A 20,951-nucleotide genomic window follows, 5' to 3' on the forward strand; every position below is an offset into this window, starting at 1 on the left:
CTTCCCAGAACTTCCGCTGCCAGTGTCCTCGTCCCTGCAGTGAGCCACAGCTGACCCCCGCCTCTGCAGGGGACCCTCCAACACTAGCAGGTGATAAGAATGGAGGTGAGCCTGATGATGCTGAACTGGTAAGGCTCAGTAAGAGGCTGGTGGAGAATGAGGTGCTCAAGGCTGTCCAGCAGTATCTGGAAGAAACACAGAACAAAAACAAGCCAGGGGATGGGAGCTCTGTGAAAACTGAAGAGGCTGATAAGAATGGCACTGACAGTGGCAAGAACAGGGAATGAGACCTGAAGGCAGGCGGGCCCCCGCCGCTCTGTGAGAAGCATTGCTGCTCCCCTCTGCCGAGTCAATGGACTAATTTGCATTGTGCTATTTAAGTGTCTCTTGTCCAATCTGTGGAGATTGACTAATACTCTCATGATTGATGTGTTTGCATTCCTGAAACACAACAGAAGAGAAATGGGGTGCTGGGACTATCAGAGGAAATTAATTCATGAAGGAAGAATGGCCCAGGTTTTACTTGCCCTCAGCCGAGGCTGTGGGAGAGAGGATTTTGCGTGATGCCTCGTGCACGCAAAGGCCATGGAAGGGGCCTTGCCGTAAATGGAGTACTGGGGATGGGAGCTCTGTGAAAACTGAAGAGGCTGATAAGAATGGCACTGACAGTGGCAAGAACAGGGAATGAGACCTGAAGGCAGGCGGGCCCCCGCCGCTCTGTGAGAAGCATTGCTGCTCCCCTCTGCCGAGTCAATGGACTAATTTGCATTGTGCTGTTTAAGTGTCTCTTGTCCAATCTGTGGAGATTGACTAATACTCTCATGATTGATGTGTTTGCATTCCTGAAACACAACAGAAGAGAAATGGGGTGCTGGGACTATCAGAGGAAATTAATTTATGAAGGAAGAATGGCCCCGGTTTCACTTGCCCTCAGCCGAGGCTGTGGGAGAGAGGATTTTGCGTGATGCCTCGTGGACTCAAATTAAAGGCCACGGAAGGGCCCTTGCTGGAAATGGAATACTGCCATTTATATTGCTTAGCAGGGCATTTGACTACTTTATCTGAGGCCAAAACACACACAGAGCTAACAAGTGCTACGATTAAAATGATCACTGTTGAAATTATTATCCATATAGTTAGTCCATAATGTTTCATGTTTGTCCTATGTGGGATGTTGCTATGCAGTGATCTTGTTTCATGTAAATGATATATTTTTGGTGATATGCGACCTTTTCTATAAATGTGGGCAGCATTTAAAGGTTTCCTTTTAACCCTCTTTTGATAAGTCGGTGTGCCATATTTAACGTTTTTCATCGGCATTTGCACATAAAATGTATCATATAATTTTTTTCCCATAGGCCAGAAACCTACTGGAATCCGGGGCTTAATTAATGAAGCTTTGTGCGGAGAGAGGATGGGTCTGCAGTCCAAAGTGAAACAGATAAAGGAACTTTTATTAAAGCCTGAGACTCAGGCCAAAATTAGGAGGGAGCTTTTTGAAGGAAGATTCATTAACAGCAGTAATGAAGGAAATGATGTTGATTTCAGTGCAATTTTGACGTAAGCTTACATTGCTAGCGTGGTACTAGAGTTTATGAAATCTTTTCAGCCCATTAAACAGCTCTTTGGTAAATATCAAAGAAGTGTTCTGATAGAGTCTGCACAACAGCAAACCAACACTGGTAAGGAATTAACAATTTCTTACCAAAGAAAACTGATTCTGCACTGTTATTTTTAAGCTGAATTTGTGTTTTAGAATGTTTATCTCTATAATATCGAGATTCATTTTATAGAAAGGACTTCTTAATTAGCCATTGTGAGATGTTCGTTGGTTCCTCACAAATAAAATATACAGACCGTGGAAAATCATTTACAGACAAAAAAAAATACAGTACTTTAAGGGTAACTTGTCTCCTGTTGACATGATTTTTGTTGTTGTTAAATCAAAAGAAGCATTGTTCACATGTATCTATGCCTAGTGTTTTTTTTTAAATAAATTTATTTATTTTTATTTTTATTTATTTTTGGCTGCATTGGGTCTTCGTTGCTGCGTGCGGGCTTTCTCTAGCTGCGGCGAGCAGGGGATACTCTTCGTTGTGGTGCGCGGGCTTCTCGTTGCAGTGGCTTCTCTTTGTTGCGGAGCACGGGCTCTAGGTACACGGGCTTCAGTGGTTGCAGCACGTGGGCTTCAGTAGTTGTGGCTCGCAGGCTCTAGAGCGCAGGCTCAGTAGTTGTGGTACGTGGGCTTAGTTGCTCCACGGCATGTGGGATCTTCCCAGACCAGGGCTTGAACCCGTGTCCCCTGCATTGGCAGGGGGATTCTTAGCCACTGCGCCACCAGGGAAGTCCCCTTAGTGTAGGCTCAGCGGCCATGGCTCACGGGCCTAGCCGCTCCGCGGCATGTGGGATCTTCCCGGACCGGGGCACGAACCCGCGTCCCCTGAATCGGCAGGCAGACTCTCAACCACTGCGCCACCAGGGAAGCCCCCCTTAGTGTTACTTTTAATGAGACTTTGAATGTTTATTGATCACCAGTACTTGAATGAACGTTTTGAAATGTAATTACTGCAATCATTGGTTAAGAATGTTTTATAATGTCCATATGTGTTATTTTTCAATGATCAAAATGTAATTTGCTTTTTCATTTCTTAATGAATGTTTGGGATTTTTATTTTCTACTTTTCAGAAGATAAGCCCTAGGTCTTACTGTATCCCTCACAATCTGAATTTGTTTGCACTGGTTCATTTCTAAAGAAAATTCTTGAAAAATTTCCCTCCCATATGATAATCACTGGTAACAGCTTTTCTATAGTCAGTGTATAATTGCTGCTACTAAGAGATCATGATGGAGGGCGAAATTATTAGAGATCAAATATGTAATCATTTCAAAGGTAAAATCCAGTTTACTCATGGATTTTAGCTATTTTTTCACTGGGTAAATTATGCTACATTTATTTATACATGAGTTTATGCATTTCCATGCCTCTTAATAAATGTATTGTTTTCCCATAAAAAAAAAAAGGAAGGAAGGAAGAACATTGGGAGTGGTAAATAAGTGGATGAATATTTAAAAATACAACTTTTTGTTCTTTTCTTAAATTTCTTAAATGTCAATTGACTTTAAAGTAAAACTAGTAACAGTGTAAGTTGGGATTTTTTTTTAACACATGTAGACATAAAATATGTGGCAACGACACAAAGGACAATAGGGGTGTAAGTGGAATTATACCATTGTAAAGATGTCAGTTTTCTCCAAACAGATTTATTTTTATTGTCCATTATCCAATAAAAATCCAAACAGAAGTTCTGAGGAACTTGCAAGCTGATTCTGTTATTTTTATGAAGACAAATGTCCAAAAATAGCCACTGCTAAAGAGCAATGTAAGGTGGGAGGCCTTGACCTCCTGTATTAATTAAGAAAATGCAGTATCTTAAGTGAAGTAAGTCAGAAAGAGAAAGACAAATACCATATGATAGCACTTATATGTGGAAACTAAAATATGACACAAATGAACTAATCAATGAAACAGAAACAGACTCACAGACATAGAGAACAGACTTGTGGTTGCCAAGGGGGAAGGGGCATGGGAGAGGGATGGATTGGAAGTTTGGGATTAGCAAATGCAAACTATTATATACAGGATGGATAAACAATGAGGTCCTACTGTATAGCACAGGGAACTATATTCAGCATACTGTAATAATCCATAATGGAAAAGAATGTAAAAAAGAATGTATGTATATGTATAACTGAATCACTTTTCTGTACAGCAGAAATTAACACATTGTAAATCAACTATACTTCAATAAGAGAAATTTGGAAAAAACAACAAAAAACCAACAACAAAAAAGCAAACATATTGACAAACTCACCACAGAAAACAATAGCATAGAAAAAGCCCCACATGTGTATGAAAATTTGATATAAGACAGAGGCAGCTTTGTAGATATTAGAGAAAGGATGAGTGACACTGAGACAACTGGTTATGCATATAGAAAAAATGAAATTGGATTCATACTTCACCCTCCACATAAAAGTTCATTCCTAATGATTAAAAACTTTCATGTGAAAGGCAAAACTTTAAAAAAAAAAGCTTAGAGAGCATATCTTTAAGGCCTAGGGATAGGAAAGATTTCCTTAAACAAGATACAAAAAACCTGCTAACTATAAGATAAAAATATGAATAAATTTGACTACATTAAGTAAAAAATGTTTGTTCATCAAAAGATACCACAAAGATGGGACTTCCCTGGCAGTCCAGTGGTTGAGACTCTGCACTCCCAATACAGGGGGCACGGGTCTGATCCTTGGCCAGGGAACTAAGATCCCACATGCCACATGGTGTGGCCTAAAAAAAAAAAAGATATCACGAAGGGAGTCAAAAGACAAGTTGTGGGCTTCCCTGGTGGCGCAGTGGTTGAGAGTCCGCCTGCCGATGCAGGGGACGCGGGTTCGTGCCCCGGTCCGGGAAGATCCTACGTGCCGCGGAGCGGCTGGGCCCGTGAGCCATGGCCGCTCGCGTCCGGAGCCTGTGCTCCGCGACGGGAGAGGCCACAACAGTGAGAGGCCCGCGTACCGCAAAAAAAAAAAAAAAAGGCAAGTTGTAAACTGGCCAACTGGGAGAAGATATTTGCAGCAAAATTATTGAAACTGAGAAAAGATTAACATCTAGAATGGACACTGTTACAAACGACCGTAAACAAATAAGAAAAAGACACACAATCCGATGCAAAGACGGGCAAAACTTGAACCAGCATTTCACAGAAGAACTTATCAACATATGACAAGATGCTCAACCTCTCTAGAAATCTAGGAAATGCAAATTAAGATCACAAGGTACCAGTTTACATCTACTAGACTACTCAAAATTAGGAAGTCTAGTGATACAAAGTGTTGAAGATGTGGGTTAAACAGAACTCTCATGTACTGCTGGTGGAAGAGGAAATTTTACAAACACTTTAGAAGACAAGTTGGCATTATTGAATAAAATTAAAGATGTGCAAACCTTATGACCCGGCATTTCTACTCCAAACAATTGTATGCATGTACCAAGAGGTATGTATAAAATAGTCATAGCAATATCCTTTCTACTGGCAAAAACTTGGATGTAAACCTAAATGTCTGTCATCAGGATAATGGGTAGATTGTAACATGTTTCCAAAGTGGAATATTATGCAGAAAGAAACAGAATTAGGTACAGCTACATGCAACAAAATAGATGAAACAGAAATATAAAGTTGAGTGAAAAAAAAAAGAAGTTGCAGGAGACTATGCACAATATGAGCTCATTTATGAAAAGCTGAACAAAAACTAGCAAAACTAAACAATGCATTATTTTAGGGAAGCACACATTTATGACAAATTTATTTTTAAAATGAGGAACATTCAGGAAAGTGGTTCCCTGGTGTGGGGTGGGCGAGAATAGAGAATATGATAGGGAAAGAACACAGAGGTAGATTATTAAACAGCACTGGTAATGCTCCAACTCGAGTTGAGTTGGGGCGGTTCAGAGCCATTTTTTAAAATGTTACATATTTTATCTGGTATTTTACAAATACAACACAATGTGGGGGAGAAAAACTCCTGGCAATATGGCTAGATCGTTGAACTCAATAGCTGGGATGCAAAAGACAATGGACTCATATTTTCAAAGTGCTGAAGGCAAAGAACTTTGACACTAGAATTTTATCTCTGGTTATACTGTCATTTATTGATTGATTGATTTATTTTTATTTTTAAAATAAATTTATTTATTTTATTTATTTATTTTTGGCTGTGTTGGGTCTTCGTTGCTGCACAAGGGCTTTCTCCAGTTGCGGCGAGCGGGGCTACTCTTCATTGCGGTGTGCGGGCTTCTCATTGCGGTGGCTCCTCTTGTTGCGGAGCGGGGGCTCTAGGCCCGCGGGCTTCAGTAGTTGTGGCACGTGGGCTCAGCTGTTGTGGCTCGTGGGCTCTAGAGCGCAGGCTCGGCAGTTGTGGCACACGGGCTTAGTTGCTCCACGGCATGTGAGATCTTCCGGGACCAGGGCTCGAACCCGTGTCCCCTGCATTGGCAGGCGGATTCTTAACCACTGCGCCGCCAGGGAAGTCCTATACTGTCATTTAAATACTTGAGGAAAATCAATATTTATTCAAAGCCTCAGAAATGTTGCCATGTAAAGACCTTCTTTGAAATCCCTCCTAAAGTAAGCATAGAGCAAGAAGAGAACTGAATCCACGAGAAAGCAATGAGATATGGGGAATAAAGGAGAATAAATGACTTAATAAATTTTATTAGTGTCTAAATAGTGATTTCTCCCCTTCCCTCCCTCTCCCCCTTCAAGAAAAACAAAAAAACAAACAACAACAACAAAAGAACCCAAAGGCTGCAAACGTCAGAACTAAAACTCTATGTGCTCTTACCTGGTAATCAGAGAAATGCACATGAAAACAACAATTAGATAATATTTTATATCTATAATAATGCCAAAAATTAGAAACTCAAGGTACTTCAAAGGGCCAGGAAGGATATGGAGGAAACAGGATTTTCCACAAATTGTTGATGGGGGGAGGCATAAATTATGTGTGCTTTCTCCCCGGCAGGACTTTTGGCTGTACTTAGTTGAATTAAGCGTATCTATGTTTGTCCTGTGACTCACCAATTCTACTCCCGAGTATACATACCATCCCTCTATGTTTGTCCTGTGACTCACCAATTCTACTCCCGAGTATACATACCATCCCACTCCCTCCACTCCCCACCCCCAAAATACCAAAAAGATCTTTCACACAGATTCATAAGGTATAAGTTGCAGAAAGTTTATTTCATGCTGTGTATATAGCTGGAGCTGCAGGCAAACCGTGCGTCCACCATTAAGGAGACGGATGAGAAAATGTGGCATTTGATGGCACACTATGCAGTGGTCAGAAATAACGAACTGGATTTACATTCAGCAGTACGGTTCGATCTTAAATATGTTTAGTGAGAAAGTAAGAAGCAGAATATCTACATGACATTTATGTAAATTTATGTACATTCAAAACATTTATTCTTAAATGAACACTGTATATTTTTCAAGACACTTTCATTCATCCCATCCCATCACGTATTCAATAGTATTTTTTTTAATACTTATTGTCTGTCAGGCACCCCTCTTGACGTTGGGAATATAGCAGCACACTAAGCAAAACTGTGGTTTTTATGGAACTTATATTCTACTAGAAGAAGAGAGATGACAAGGAAAAATAAATGAGGAACACAGGATGGAGATTGCGGGTGGAGGAGATGTGCTATTTTATACAGGGCGGCTGTGGAAGTCCTATCTGATAAGGAGACCTGGGGGCAGAAGCCTGCTTTAAGAGGAACAAGACTGGTTATGTGAGGGAAGAGAACTCCGGGCAAAGAGAACAGTATGTGCAAAGGTCCTGAGGTGGGAGAATGTTTGGCATGTTTTAGGACATTAAGGAGGCCAGTGCATGGCCCGAGTAGAGTGAGAGAGGGAGTTACAGGAAGTGAGAGATGTGGTGGGCGAGGTCACACAGGGCCTTGCAGGCTGTGGTAAGTGCTGAGGGTTTTGCTTGGAACAAAATGAGAATTCATTAGACGCTTTTTAGCAGAGGAGTGAAACCATCTGGCTTATTTTTACAGGATCACCATGGTTATTGTGCAGAGGCAAGACTAGAGGCGGGGAGAGCAGTGAGGAGGGATTACAGTGATCCAGGACACAGTGCCGGTAATTTAGAATAGGGTGGTAGGAGAGATGTGAAAGGCAAATCTTTAGAGAAAAAAGAAAAGCTGCCAGAGAGTATCTTCAAGAACTAGGGATGGGAAATATTTCAAACAAGGTATTTTCAGAAGTGTTAACCATAAAAGAAACAAATTACATTTGTTCATCAAAAGATACCACCAAGAGTAAAAAGACAAGTTGCAAACTGGAAGAACAGAGAGAATTTTTAAAAGAGTGGACAATTTATTATTAAATGGGTGTGAGGGAACAGGAGGAACCTCAGATGTTGCTGAGGGTTCACTGGGAGGGAAAGACTGGGGAAGAGTAAGTTTAGGTGGAAAAAACAGGAGTTTGGTTTGGTTTATGTTTGGGATGCCCGTTAGACATCCAAGTGGAGGTATTGAGGAGTCTGTTGGCCATTTACCTAGAAGAGAACTCAGAGGAAAGGTCTGAGGATAGATTTTGGGAGTTGCAGTAGATAGAAGGTATTTAAATCATGGGATTAGACGAAGTCACATAGAGACCACAACAGCAAGAGAGCCTGAGACCAAGCCCCGAGACACTCCATTATTTGGAAGGAGGGAAGGTGGTGAGGAGCCAGCAAAGGGGGCCGAAAAGGAATGGCCGCTGAGGTCGGAAGAGAACCAAGAGAGGGTGGGGTTCTGGAGGCCAAGCGGGGAACCATTTCCAGAAGGAAGAAGCAATAGGCTGTGCCTGATTCTGCTGATGAGCTGATAAAATGAGCGAGGAGGACTGAATGGTTTTGGCAAAGATAATTTAATGCAATGATGGGGTTGAAAGCCTCACTACTAGAGAGCTTTAGAGAGACCAGGAAAAGAAGTGGGTAAAGCAAGCAGAGACAGCACTTTTTTTTTTTTTTTTTTTGGTGGGGCTGAAGATCCAAGGACTTTATCTCATCACCCCTACTCTCCATTCAAACAGTAATATAAAAAGAATAGAAACACACACACACCAATCAGGCCATGAGATTAGCAGCTAATCCCTCTCCTCTCTGTCACTCCTGGATCCGGTTACGTGATTGAAGTTTAATTGATGTTTATCCTCACCTCCTCCTGCTTCCCCCTCTGTCCAGGGTTCTGGTCTTCCCTGGAGCTTCCACCACCAGGTGGGAGAAGGGAGGCAGACCTTGGAGAAGCCTGTGTGTGGCAGCTTGGTCCTCCGAGAACAGGTGGCGTGGGGACACGGTGTGGGCTGCCATCCCCTCTCTCTCTTCCAGCCTTCTTCGTGGCCCCAGGTAGCCCTCCAAACCCAACAACGTGGCCAGCCCGTGCCTGATGGCACCGTCCCTCTGGCCTCTCAATTTCGCCTCTACAGCCCCTGTAAGACTGCCAAACCCTGAAGGCCCTCGTGCCAAAGCCTCCACTTCCCTCAGGTACAGCTCTTTCCTTTAGCAGAGCTCCCTGGCCAGGGCCTCCAACCTCCCCAGACCCCTGACCTGGAGGAGGTAGAGGCTAGAAGTTTGGGGCAGGGGTGGGGGCAGTTTATCCCACCTCTCACTCGAGTGGACCATCAGCACCATTATGACAACCTGCCCCAGCATCTCCAGGAAGGGATTGCAACGGTGACACCTCCCTCAGCAACTCAGGCCACGCGGACATGGGACGTAGTTGCTCTGTAGATAAAGCAGTGAGTGGCAGAGCCCAGCCAGGACCCGCCCCGCCTGGCCTGCGCTTTACTGCCCACGCCCCTCCTTGAGTTAGGATCGTAAGGCTGCACACACCAGCGGCCCTACTGCCAGACTGGACCCACAAGGCATAGTCCCCGACTTCTTGGGGCACCTCCTGCAGTGGGACAGTCACTGTGGTCAGGATCTCCAGCCCCCGACCCCCCGCAATGAAGCGCCATGGCCAGACCACCTGTGAGGTTGGTGCCAGTCAGAAGCCAGATTCAGCTACCCCAATACGTGCAGGTCTGAACCGGATTTTTCCCCTTCAGAATTCTGAGGTCTCCTGGGCCCATCTTTGCACCCCGTGCTCCCCCATCTCCTCCTCTGAGACCCCTCCCCCGACTTCCTTTTCTTCTTCCTCTGAGCTCTGCTTCTCCTTCAGAGGGTGCTCCTGTCTCCCACATCAGTGACTTCCATGTGTGATCCAGAGCGTGTACTTAGCCTCCCGCCTCGTCTCACAAAGAGAGGCGATAGTTCCACTGAGGACCCACCGTCTCGCAGACAGGATAGGGCCCTCCCATTGTGCTCCAGACAGTGGTAAGAATGAGGTTCCAGGGCAGGGGGCATGAGGTTGAGGAAGACATCTCCCAGGAGCCCACCCCAAGCAAAACCGAGTAAAATCTGGAGTGGAAAGCAGTGTCAGGGGACCTGGACTCCTCGGGGATAAGGAAGTGGAAGGAAAATGGAGCTGCCGAGATCAGCACTGGGGCCCCAGTGCATAGGCTGCGCTCATGGTCATATCCGTGTCCTCTGTGGGAGAGGCTGTCATGGGAGTGGCCATGGCTATGGCCATGGGGCAAAGCCTCCATGGTCGTGACCGGCGGTGTGCCCACGCCAGATGCTCTCGTGAGTGTGGCCAAGGGCACAGGCATGACTGTCCTTGATAGAAACCCACACCTGGGTGCCCGCGGCTGTGACCACAGAAGTTCTCACGCAGGCCTCCATGACCCTCGTGTCTGGCCACCAGAAGCCCCAGGGCCACCCAGGTCAGCAGTCCCACAGCCACCCAGTGCGGGTCCCTGGGCCTCAGGCCACCAAGTTTACCAGAGGGACAGAGACAGTGACTCCGCTTGACCTTCCGCTCTACACCTGTGTGGGGTCAGCTTTATTCCACTCAGGCCCTCTGTCCACGTCTATGGTCGCTCCTCCATTCCATTCTGTCCCCAGCCTCATTGTTCCCAAGACTCTTCCTAAGACTGTTCCACAGACAGCACTTTTGTTTTGAAGAATTTTGCTATCAGGGAAAGCAGAGAGGTGGCCCAGTGCCTGAAGGGGCCTGAGCGGTCAATGGAAAGTTTTTGCTTGTTTTTTTTTTCATGAGATAAATTAAATAAATGAAAGGGAGTGTCTATGGTGGAGATGAGAAGTAGGAGTGGCGATTCAGGGTGACGCGGAAAACGTAAAATAAGAAGGGGCTCATTGGGTCAGAGATGACGGCGCCATGAACTTGGAGAGGATGGTGGAGGGGCCAGGCAGGGAGGAGAAGCAAACGCTCAGAACAAAACAAAACAAACACCATCCTCTCCTCCCCTCCTTTATTATGCAGAGCAAACTGCCCAATTCACAGATTATTCCAGTCAAGTTTGTGAATACTGAGACATTAAAGTTTTTTATCTTTTTTACTCCATATGCCTCCTAAGACAAGAACTGGAAAGCTAGGAAGAATGCCTAAATTGGTTGTTGTATTTCTCTGAGATCAATTAAGGCACTGCAGCATCTTTAAGAACATCTGGGGGCCCAGGTAACATTCATTCAAGAGATTGAGTTTGAGCCAGGAAGGGACCCTCTCTGCTACTATCTGGGCTGTGATCAGGTAGAGGGTTTCATGTCACTAGAGACCTGAAGGTCATTCTTGTTTTTACCTGCTTCTCCCAAACGTGGGCAGACCGTCAAGAGTCCAGGACAGTTGTATCTGCTGAACCACGGTAGTTCGCCGCTCTGCCAGGAAATTTTCTGTATGGGGAATGGGTGTCCTGGGACAAAGGGCTACAGAGCTGATACAATGCTCCCCTGTGTGTTCCCATCCAGTGGGCCTGAGAGGATTCCTGGAGACATTTTTGTTGGGTTACTGCACACCCACAAATAGCTACTTAAAAAAAGGAAAAGAACAAAACTTCACAATTAGAGGGCTATTTACAAAAGGCATTTTAAAATCAACAGACACACAGATGCTCCTGTTACTTCTTGCAATAGACTTGAAACTGTTCTCCCAGCCTCCAGTCTCTCCCACACCAGTCCATTCTGCACATTATAGCAAGATTCATCTCCTTAAAGCACAGATCTGATCTGGTCACTTCCAGACTCCAGCACCTTCTGTGGCTCCCCATTGCGCTTTATTTATTTATTTATTTATTTATTTATTTATTTATATGGCTGCATTGGGTCTTTGTTGCTGTGCGTGGGCTTTCTCTAGTTGCAACGAGTGGGGGCTACTCTTCGTTGCGATGCACAGGCTTCTCACTGCGGTGGCTTCTCTTGTTGCGGACCATGGGCTCTAGGTGCTCGGGCTCAGCAGTTGTGGCTCGCAGGCTCTAGAGCACAGGCTCAGTAGTTGTGGCGCACGGGCTTTGTTGCTCTGCGGCACGTGGGGTCTTCCCGGACCAGGGCTCGAACCCGTGTCCCCTGCATTGGTTGGTGGATTCTTAACCACTGCGCCACCAGGGAAGTGCCCCATTGCCTTTAAAAGAGTGAAGCCCTCAAGATCCTTCATCCTGGAGCCTCTCTTCTCTTTTCCTCACCCATCTCCTGCTGCTTCCTTGGTCATCTGCTCAGCTGCAGCTTCTCTCTCCAGCAGGGCTCCCCTCTTCATCTCTCTTCCTCCCCTCCCACTCTTCCTCTGCTCACTCCTGCTCAGTCTTTCTCGCTTCACATAGATGTTGTTTCTTCTGTGGAGGCTTCTTCCCTATGCGCCAACCTTGGGCTGAGCTGGGTGCCCAAGCGAGAGGCTTCCATAACACCCTGAACTTCCTCTTATCACAAGAATAATTGTTCTGTATTGTAGTTGTTCGTTTGCCTTCCTTGCTACGCAAGAAGTTCTGCGAAGTCAGGGGCCACTTCTATCTTGCCCATCGTCATCTCTCCAGTACCTGGTGTGCATCTATGAATGTGAGCCACAGAGAAGGAACAAGTGAACTGAACAGTCTTCTGGAAGTTGATAGGCGTGATGGCTGCACAACTCTGTGACTATACTAAAAACCACCTTTAAAAGGATGAACTTGATGGTATGCCATTTATATGTCAATAAAGCTGTTAGTTTTTAAAAAGGCAAGCCACAAGCTGACAGAGGACTTATATCCAGAATACATATAAAACTCTGACCAGTCAGTAGTGAAAAGGAAAGAAGCAAATACAAAAAAAGGACAGACAAATGGAAAGATAACTTCATAAAAGATGAAACCTAATGAAATTGAAATGGCCAATGAACACATGAAGAAGCGATCAGTTCCATTAATCATCAGGGAATACAAATTGAAACCATAATGAGCACCCACTGCACGCACATCAGAATGAGTGAAATGGAAGATTCTGAACACATCCTAGTGTTAGTAAAAGATGGGGGAGCAGGTGGAACTCTCATACACCACTGTAAATTGGTGCAGCTCTTTGGAAAACTGGCACTATTGACTAAGGCTAAATATATGCATACCCTATAAACCAGCAATTACTCTGCTAGAAATATTCCCACAGAAATACATATATGACCACCACAATGTTCACAGCAGCACTGCTTGTTACAGACCCAAACCGGAAACAGCTCTTATGTACATCAAACGGTAGAATGGATAAATAACATGTAGTTATAGTCACATAATGAAATACTACCTCAATGAGAATCAATGATCTTCAACTACAGGTAACAATAGGAACACATATTACAAACACCATGTTGTGCAAAACAAGCCAGAAACAAGAGTTTACAGTATAATTCTACTTATAGACAAAATTGTTCCACGGTGGTAAAAGTCAGGAGAGTGGGTACTCTTTGCGGGAGGTGAATAGGGCAGGAGGAGGAAAAGGGAGGCTGTTGGGGTACTGGTAATGCTTTATTTCTTCATTTTCATGTCGGTTACACAAGTATGCTCAGTTTGTGAACATTTTTTGAGCTGCACAACACACACACACACACACACACACACGTGCATGTGTGTTACACTTCAACTAAAAAAAACTTTAAAAAATTCTACCCGTTCTTCCAGGTTCTTTTTAAATACTCCCTCATTAACATCCACAAAGTCACAAAGTCTCTGGGATAAGAGTAATTGGTGGCAACTTTACTTCCTCTATGATTTCACAGCACTTTGGGATCCTTTGATCACTTGCCTGAAAGCATGTGCATGGAAAGAGCAAGAGCTTTGGGGACCTGGGTCCTAGTGCCAGCCACTTCCCATGTGGGTGGCCACGAGCAAGTCCCCCACAGCCATATAGTACTTAGCTACAAGCAACAGGAAGTGACCCTTGATTTCAGCAGAAAGGGGAATCAGGTAGTTGCTAGAATTCCTGGAAGGCTAGAACCAGGCTCAGAGATATGAGGCCAGGTGTGATGCTTCAAATCATACTACAGAACTAGTTTGGTACAGATACCATGGCTGATGTTGTTGGGCACAGCTCACATAGTCAGCTCCAATGGGCACTGGGTCTGGACTCAAGAATGCCCCTGCCACTGCTGCTAGAATCCCTGATGTGGCTGCCTCTTGAAGTGGAGGGTGCCAACACACCTGCCACCAGAGAAGATTCTGCAGTTCCTGTCCCTTGAGGTTGCCAACTTCTGGATTCAAAGTCTGCAGCACAGGTGTCTGATTGGCAAAGCCTAGGTCATGTGACCTCCCCCTAGCTGCAAGAGACTCCGAGAAAATGAGTGTCTGGCCTTTCCAGTTTTTATAGCAGGAGGTGGTCCTGTCTCTTAAAGTAGAGGACTTCCCAAACACAGGAATGGTCACTGCTGGGGCTCAGAGTAGCCTGCCCAAGATACGCCATGATGGCATATTGATTATTTTGAATTAAAGTTACTTGAGAAACAGCTGGTAGAAAAAAAATGATATTAAAGAAAACCTCTCTGACCTCACTGTTTCTCCCTGATAGTGGGAAATAAATCTCCCATGTGAAGGTATCCTCCTTATACCAGGAGGAATAGAAAGCATCCTTATCACCAGAGTTAGGGAATTCAAGGCTAAGAAATCTGTATAAACAAACATTGTTACTTCTTCATTCATCTGCTACACCAAGCACCAGCCCCTTTGTTCCACTGAATCTTCACAAATAATTGCTTCTTTGTCTAAAAATGATATTGCATAAACAGCCCGCTTTGGTCACTTCAGGGGTCCCATATCTATGAGACCTTCATGCACATAAATTAATTTTTTTTCTCCTGTTAATCTGTCTTATGTATATTTAATAATTAGACCAGTCAAATGAACTCAACGTCACCAAAAGAAGGACACATGTCCATGACATCACCCACAGACAAGCTACCTCCCTGCACCTGTTTCCTCATCCAAAAAATAGAAATAATGATCACTCTATGCAGGGGAGCTGTAATGGTTAAAGGAGCTGGTGGGTAGAAAGGACCCATCCTATGCCTGGCTCACAGTAGGAGCTTAGTTAATGGTAAACATCATTATTGGTGATTTGGGTTCCATTCTAATGTCTCCTCCACTCCCCAGGGTCCCCAAACCTTGGCTTCTCAGCCTGCTGTGAAATGGGATTCCCTGCATAATATTTCATCAAGTTAACACATTTTCTACCTCACAGAGCAGCCCATCTTTTCCACCATCCTATAGAAGTGAGAACGCAATGTTTGAAACAGCTCCGGCTTTCCCTCAGGGCACTGTCTACATTGTCAGGGAAAGGAAGTTTTTAAAAAAGGTATTTGTTATCTCTAAACTGAATTGAAATCAACTCAACCAATATTTGATTTAAACTTTTTTTATTTTTAGACATTTTTCTTTAAGCGTTTAATATCATTTATTGATTCGGTGGCCAAATAAGGCAGCATCTGCTCCGTTAGGAAAGGCACCTGTCAGAAATGAAATTCAACTGTGCTGCAAGATCCCTGTCTCAGGAGGCCAGCTGCAGACTCCCTGAGAGCAGGGACCATGCTTACTGTGTTTAGTAGCACCTCAACTGGCATACAGGAGCCCTTAAAGGATGTTTACTGAGTTAATCGTCATCAGTTAAAAACAAAACACAACGCTTTTCTTTGCCTCCCCCTCACCTCTCTACCTCCCCCTTCCATTTCCAAGCTTTCATTTATACTAGAGGGATATGTTCTTCTTTCTTCCAGGAAGATTCCACTTGGACAGAAGAGTTTGGCTTTAGGGGTAGAACACTGCAAACAATCTTTTTTTTTTTTTTTTTTTTTTAAGCAGAATACATCTGGGAAACATATCTATGTGGGCTTGAGTCCTTAAATGGCTTTGCCCTGGTTCGAGGCCATCTCATGCCTTGCTCCTTGGGCCTAAGTGGTGGGGAATGAAGCAGAAATCCTTAGAGCTTCGATGGATTTGGAAAGGGCCCCTTTGGCTACAATCATGGAAGCCCAAAGGAGGCTACCAAAGTGGCTTTGCCCCACTTTTGGTGTGGAAGGGTAGAACACTGCAAACAATTTTTTTTTTTTTTTTTTTTAAGCAGAATACATCTGGGAAACATATCTATGTGGGCTTGAGTCCTTAAATGGCTTTGCCCTGGTTCGAGGCCATCTCATGCCTTGCTCCTTGGGCCTAAGTGGTGGGGAATGAAGCAGAAATCCTTAGAGCTTCGATGGATTTGGAAAGGGCCCCTTTGGCTACAATCATGGAAGCCCAAAGGAGGCTACCAAAGTGGCTTTGCCCCACTTTTGGTGTGGAAGCTGACCCCCAACCTCCACTCAGACACATGGGTAAGCCTGTCCTCCTCTTGTTCAGCTCACAAAAGAACCCATGTTCTTTGAGCCGGGATGTTAGAGAAGAGTGTGATACAACAAAAAGATGGACTTTGGAGTCGAAGAGACCAGGGTTTGAGTCTTGTCTTTGCAACTTACTGTCTCACAAGCTGTGAGACTTTGAGCAAGTATTTTTTCTTCTTGAGTTTGAAATTCTCATTGGCAAATGGGAAAAATAATACCTCCCAGGGTTATTGGGAAAAATAAATCCCATGACATAACTTATGTAAAAGCACCTTGCAAAGTGTTTGGTGGATATTTAAACACAGGAGGGAGAAGAGATGTCTGGGGAGAAAGAATTTGCCTGTATTTCTCCAGATATAGTCAAGTGAGCATTTTTTGTTTGTTTTTTGTTTTTTGTTTTTGGCTGTGTTGGGTCTTCGTTTCTGTGCGAGGGCTTTCTCTAGTTGCAGCGAGTGGGGGCCACTCTTCATTGCGGTGCGCGGGCCTCTCACTGTCACGGCCTCTCTTGTTGCGGAGCACAGGCTCCAGATACGCAGGCTCAGTAGTTGTGGCTCACGGGCCTAGTTGCTCCGCGGCATGTGGGATCCTCCCAGACCAGGGCTCGAACCCGTGTCCCCTGCATTGGCAGGCAGATTCTCAACCACTGCGCCACCAGGGAAGCCCCAAGTGAGCATTTTTATAGTGGGATGACATGAACTGTGTGACCCTGTGTCAGTCTTCTTACCTCCTGACCCTCAGTTTTCCCTCAGAAGGAGAGACTCCTAGAATTTAAGGTTAAATGTCAAGAGTGTGTCACTGTCTGTAACAGAATACAGATTTATTTCCTCATTTCCAAGATGCCTTCAATTGTAAAATGCACAACTGGCTAAAAAACAGCTTTTTGAGAGAAAGAGAGAAAAAAAATGCAACCTCATTAGTGGATCCATCAATTTTAAGACATATTCTGATTTCAGAATCATTAAAATGGGAACAAGTGTATGTCTTACAATGGAAGAAATTCGTAATAATAATGCTGGCTCCCATTTATAAAGCATCTGCTGGGTGCCAGGCACCACCTAAGCTGCTTTACTAAGTCCTTGGCTTGTTAGAGTCACCCAGTGAGGCAGATGTTATTCCCATTTCATGTTAGGAAACAGAATATGGAGGGGTCAAGTCACTATCCCAAGGCCACAAAACCAGGAAATAGGGCTTGGAAGGCAGGTCTTCTTAATTCCAAAATGCTTTCCTCTTTCAGTAGATTGTTCTCCAGGCTAAAGTGTCAAAGAGATGAGTTCTTTCCAGAGGAGTGGTTTGTGAATGTGGTACTTTGAATATATCCTGAATCTTTGCAAAGTGACCAGGAAGAGCAGAGATAACATAAATAGAGTCGTAATCTAATCAGTCTCCAAATACTGGACCTTGGAGGTAAGATGGTAACTGGAGAGTGAGGACTGCTCAGAATCCAAATAGAGGGAAGCCAAGAAATGAGACTGAGTCAAGGTTAATCCAGCGCCCGTAGGGGGGTGGGGGGGAGGGGCCCTGACCAGACACCAGGCTCTTTCCAGGCCCATGGACACTACAATAAGCTTTCATCCTAGATGCCATTCTTCCTCAAGGTCATCCTATGTCTTTGACTTTGACTCTTTACTAAGGAAGTAGACACCTTTGCAGAAGAATCCAGTTTTTCCCAAAACCTTTCTTAAAGAGGGAGAAATGTGCTGATCCATCATCATGAGCTAGCTAGCGGTCATTTAGCACTGGAACAAGTTATAAATTAACAAGCTGGGTTTTTTTTTGGTGAGTTAGTCCAAGTTAGTTCCCCTGTGCCTGATTATGAGATTGACTATTTTGCTCTACAAAGCTGTGGATATGGCCCTTCCTCTGATATGACCTCAGGGCAGACCCTCTCAGGAACATGCCCTGATCCCTGACTCCTGACCAGAAGACTCCTGGGCTATCTGCCTGCCTGTCTGTCTGTCTGTCTAGCTATTGTGTTTGGGGGGAGACAGCTAAACCCACAGCAGTGGATTCCCAAAATAGCACAGCTTTTTGGAAGGGTGGCAGCAGGGATATGGATGTACCTGGGGTGGGGCCCGGCAGGATGGGGTTGGGGGTTGCCTGAAGCATCAGGGATTGCATAAGAGATGCCCCTGTTGACCTGACCGGAACAAACTCATAGTGAAGCTGCCACAGGAGAAATGTGCTTCTTGGTCTTTACTGAAGGCTCTTTGGACAGTGGCCGAGACAGCACCCAGGATGGGGGGGTCACCGAGTCTCCACATGGACGTCAACAGGGCTGAAGGTCACAGTTGCTGGGTGTTGGCTGCTGTTGTTGTTTGGGCCCAGGGCAGAAGGGGAGGCTGGCTTGGGGACCTTGGGCTCCAGCTCCCGTCTTGTCCTCATTTTCCTGTAATGAGATACACATGCATGGCTGAGCCTTCCCCCTCATATGCGTTGGGGAACGAGCTCTGTGACTACAGCTCCAGTGATGAAATTAATATAGATCATCATTAAAATATGTTGCTTAATTGCCAATCACAGAATTTTACAACTGGAAGGGATCTTAGACATCAGGTAGTCTGACCCTTCAGTTTTCTTGTTTAACCTAGGTTGGATACTTAATTTGATTTTTTTCCTATTAATGAATGAGTAAAGTAGCAGATAGGTGGCTATTTTGAAGACAAAATGAAGATATTACATTTTTTTTTCTGTTCAAAGTTGTAATGTGAGTGAAATTTTGTAGCCTCATTATGCTTGCTAAGTTTATTGCTAGAAATATTGAAGAACTTTTTTACATAGTTGAGAAGAGAATGGACTTAAAACATACATCCTGGCTTTCACTTCATATGCCATAAAATTCAATAACTAACAACAATCATTCATTCTAACGTCTACATGAAATTTCATCTTGTTGACCTATCATGCTTTTTTCAAAATTTCAAATCCTCAGAAAAGTTACACAAATAGTACAACTAATACCTGAATACCCTTCACTAAACAATTGACAAATTGTTAACAATTTGCCACATTTGCTTTCTTTCTTTTACTTGCCCCATTTACACACACACACACACACACAGTTTTTTAAAAAATCATGAACCATTTGTGAGTTAGTTGCAGACATCATGCCACTTCAACCTTAAATACTCCTAACAACAAGGGCTTTCTTCAATGTAACCATAACACAATTATCACACTTTAAGAACCTTCCATTTTTGTTGTTGTTGAATTAAAATTTCTGCCTATTCTTTTCTTTTCTTTTTGGCTGCGTTGGGTCTTCATTGTGGCGCGCGGGCTTTCTCTAGTTGCAGCGAGTGGGGGCTACTTTTCATTGTGGTGCATGGGCTTCTCATTGTGGTGGGTTCTCTTGTTGCGGAGCATGGGCTCCAGGCACACGGGCTTCAGTAGTTGCGGCGCACGGGCATAGTTGTGGCGCACGGGCTGAGTTGCCCCGCAGCATGTGGGATCTTCCTGGACCAGGGCTTGAACCCGTGTCCCCTGCACTGGCAGACGGATTCTTAACCGCTGCGCCACCAGGGAAGTCCCCCTATTCTTTTCTTTTATTGAAGTATAGTTGATTTACAATGTTGTGTTAATTTCTCGCGTACAGCAAAGTGATTCAGTTACATATATATATTTTTTTCATATTCTTTTCCATTATAGGTTATTACAAGATGTTGAATATAGTTCCCTGTGCAATACAGTAGGACCTTGTTGTTTATCTATTTTGTTTGTTTCTGCTAATCCCAAACTCCTAATTTATCCCTCTCCCCCAACCCCTGCCTTTTCCCTTTGGTAACCATAAATTTGTTTTCTATGTCTGTGAGTCTGTTTTGTAAATAAGTTCATTTGTATCATATTTTAGATTCCATATATAAGTAATATCATGATATTTGTCTTTCTCTGTCTAACTTATTTCACTTAGTATGATGATCTCTAGGTCCATCCATGTTGCTGCAAATGGCATTATTTCATTCTTTTTTATGGCTGAGTAGTATTCCATTGTGTACACATACCACATCTTCTTTATCCGTTCATCTGTCAATGGACATCTAGGTTGCTTCCATGTCTCAGCTATTGTAAATAGTGTTGCTATGAACACTGGGGTGCAAGTATCTTTTTGAATTATAGTTTTCTCCATATATGCCCAGGAGTGGAATTGCTAGATCATATGGTAACTCTATTTTAAGTTTTTTTTAAGGAACCTCCATACTGTTTTCCATAGTGGCTGTACCAACTTATATTCCCACCAACAGTGGAGGAGGTTTCCCTTTTCTCCACACTCTCTCAGGCATTTATTATTTGAAGACTTTTTTTTTTTTAACTTTTTTTTAACTGATTTTTTTTTTTTTTTGGCTGCATTGGGTCTTCGCTGCTGCATGCGGGCTTTCTCTAGTTGTGGTGAGTGGGGGCTACTCTTCATTGAGGTGCGCAGGCTTCTCATTGTGGTGGCTTATCCTACTGAAGAGCATGGGCTCTCAGCATGTGGGCTTCAGTAGTTGCAGCACACGGGCTCAGTATTGCAGCACGTGGGTCCAGAGTGCACGGGCTTCGGTAGTTGCAGCTCTCGGGCTCTAGAGCACAGGCTCAGTAGTTGTGGCACATGGGCTTAGTTGCCCCATGGCTTGTTGGATCTTCCCGGACCAGGGATCGAACCCGTGTCCCTTGCATTGGCAGGTGGATTCTTAACCACTGGAC

At 44.2% G+C, this 20,951-nt stretch overlaps 1 protein-coding gene and 1 pseudogene across 6 annotated transcripts in view; both read right to left on the minus strand.

Moving 5' to 3' along the window:
- Positions 1 to 9,115: 9,115 nt before the first annotated feature.
- Positions 9,116 to 12,203, minus strand: LOC112065304 (zinc transporter SLC39A7-like; annotated as a pseudogene).
- A 3,832-nt stretch (positions 12,204 to 16,035) lies between these two features.
- The window catches only part of NCMAP (non-compact myelin associated protein), a 49,530-nt gene continuing 44,614 nt past the window's right edge, over positions 16,036 to 20,951 (minus strand). For all 6 annotated transcript variants that reach the window (XM_028484674.2, XM_028484678.2, XM_028484671.2 and 3 more), the window contains one exon: positions 16,036 to 18,660. In XM_028484674.2, the coding sequence (XP_028340475.1) occupies positions 18,519 to 18,660 (142 nt within the window). In that variant the 3' untranslated portion in view covers positions 16,036 to 18,518. The remainder of the gene's footprint in view (positions 18,661 to 20,951) is intronic.

Source organism: Physeter macrocephalus, chromosome 3, assembly GCF_002837175.3.
Source record: "Physeter macrocephalus isolate SW-GA chromosome 3, ASM283717v5, whole genome shotgun sequence".
Lineage (NCBI taxonomy): Eukaryota > Metazoa > Chordata > Mammalia > Artiodactyla > Physeteridae > Physeter > Physeter macrocephalus.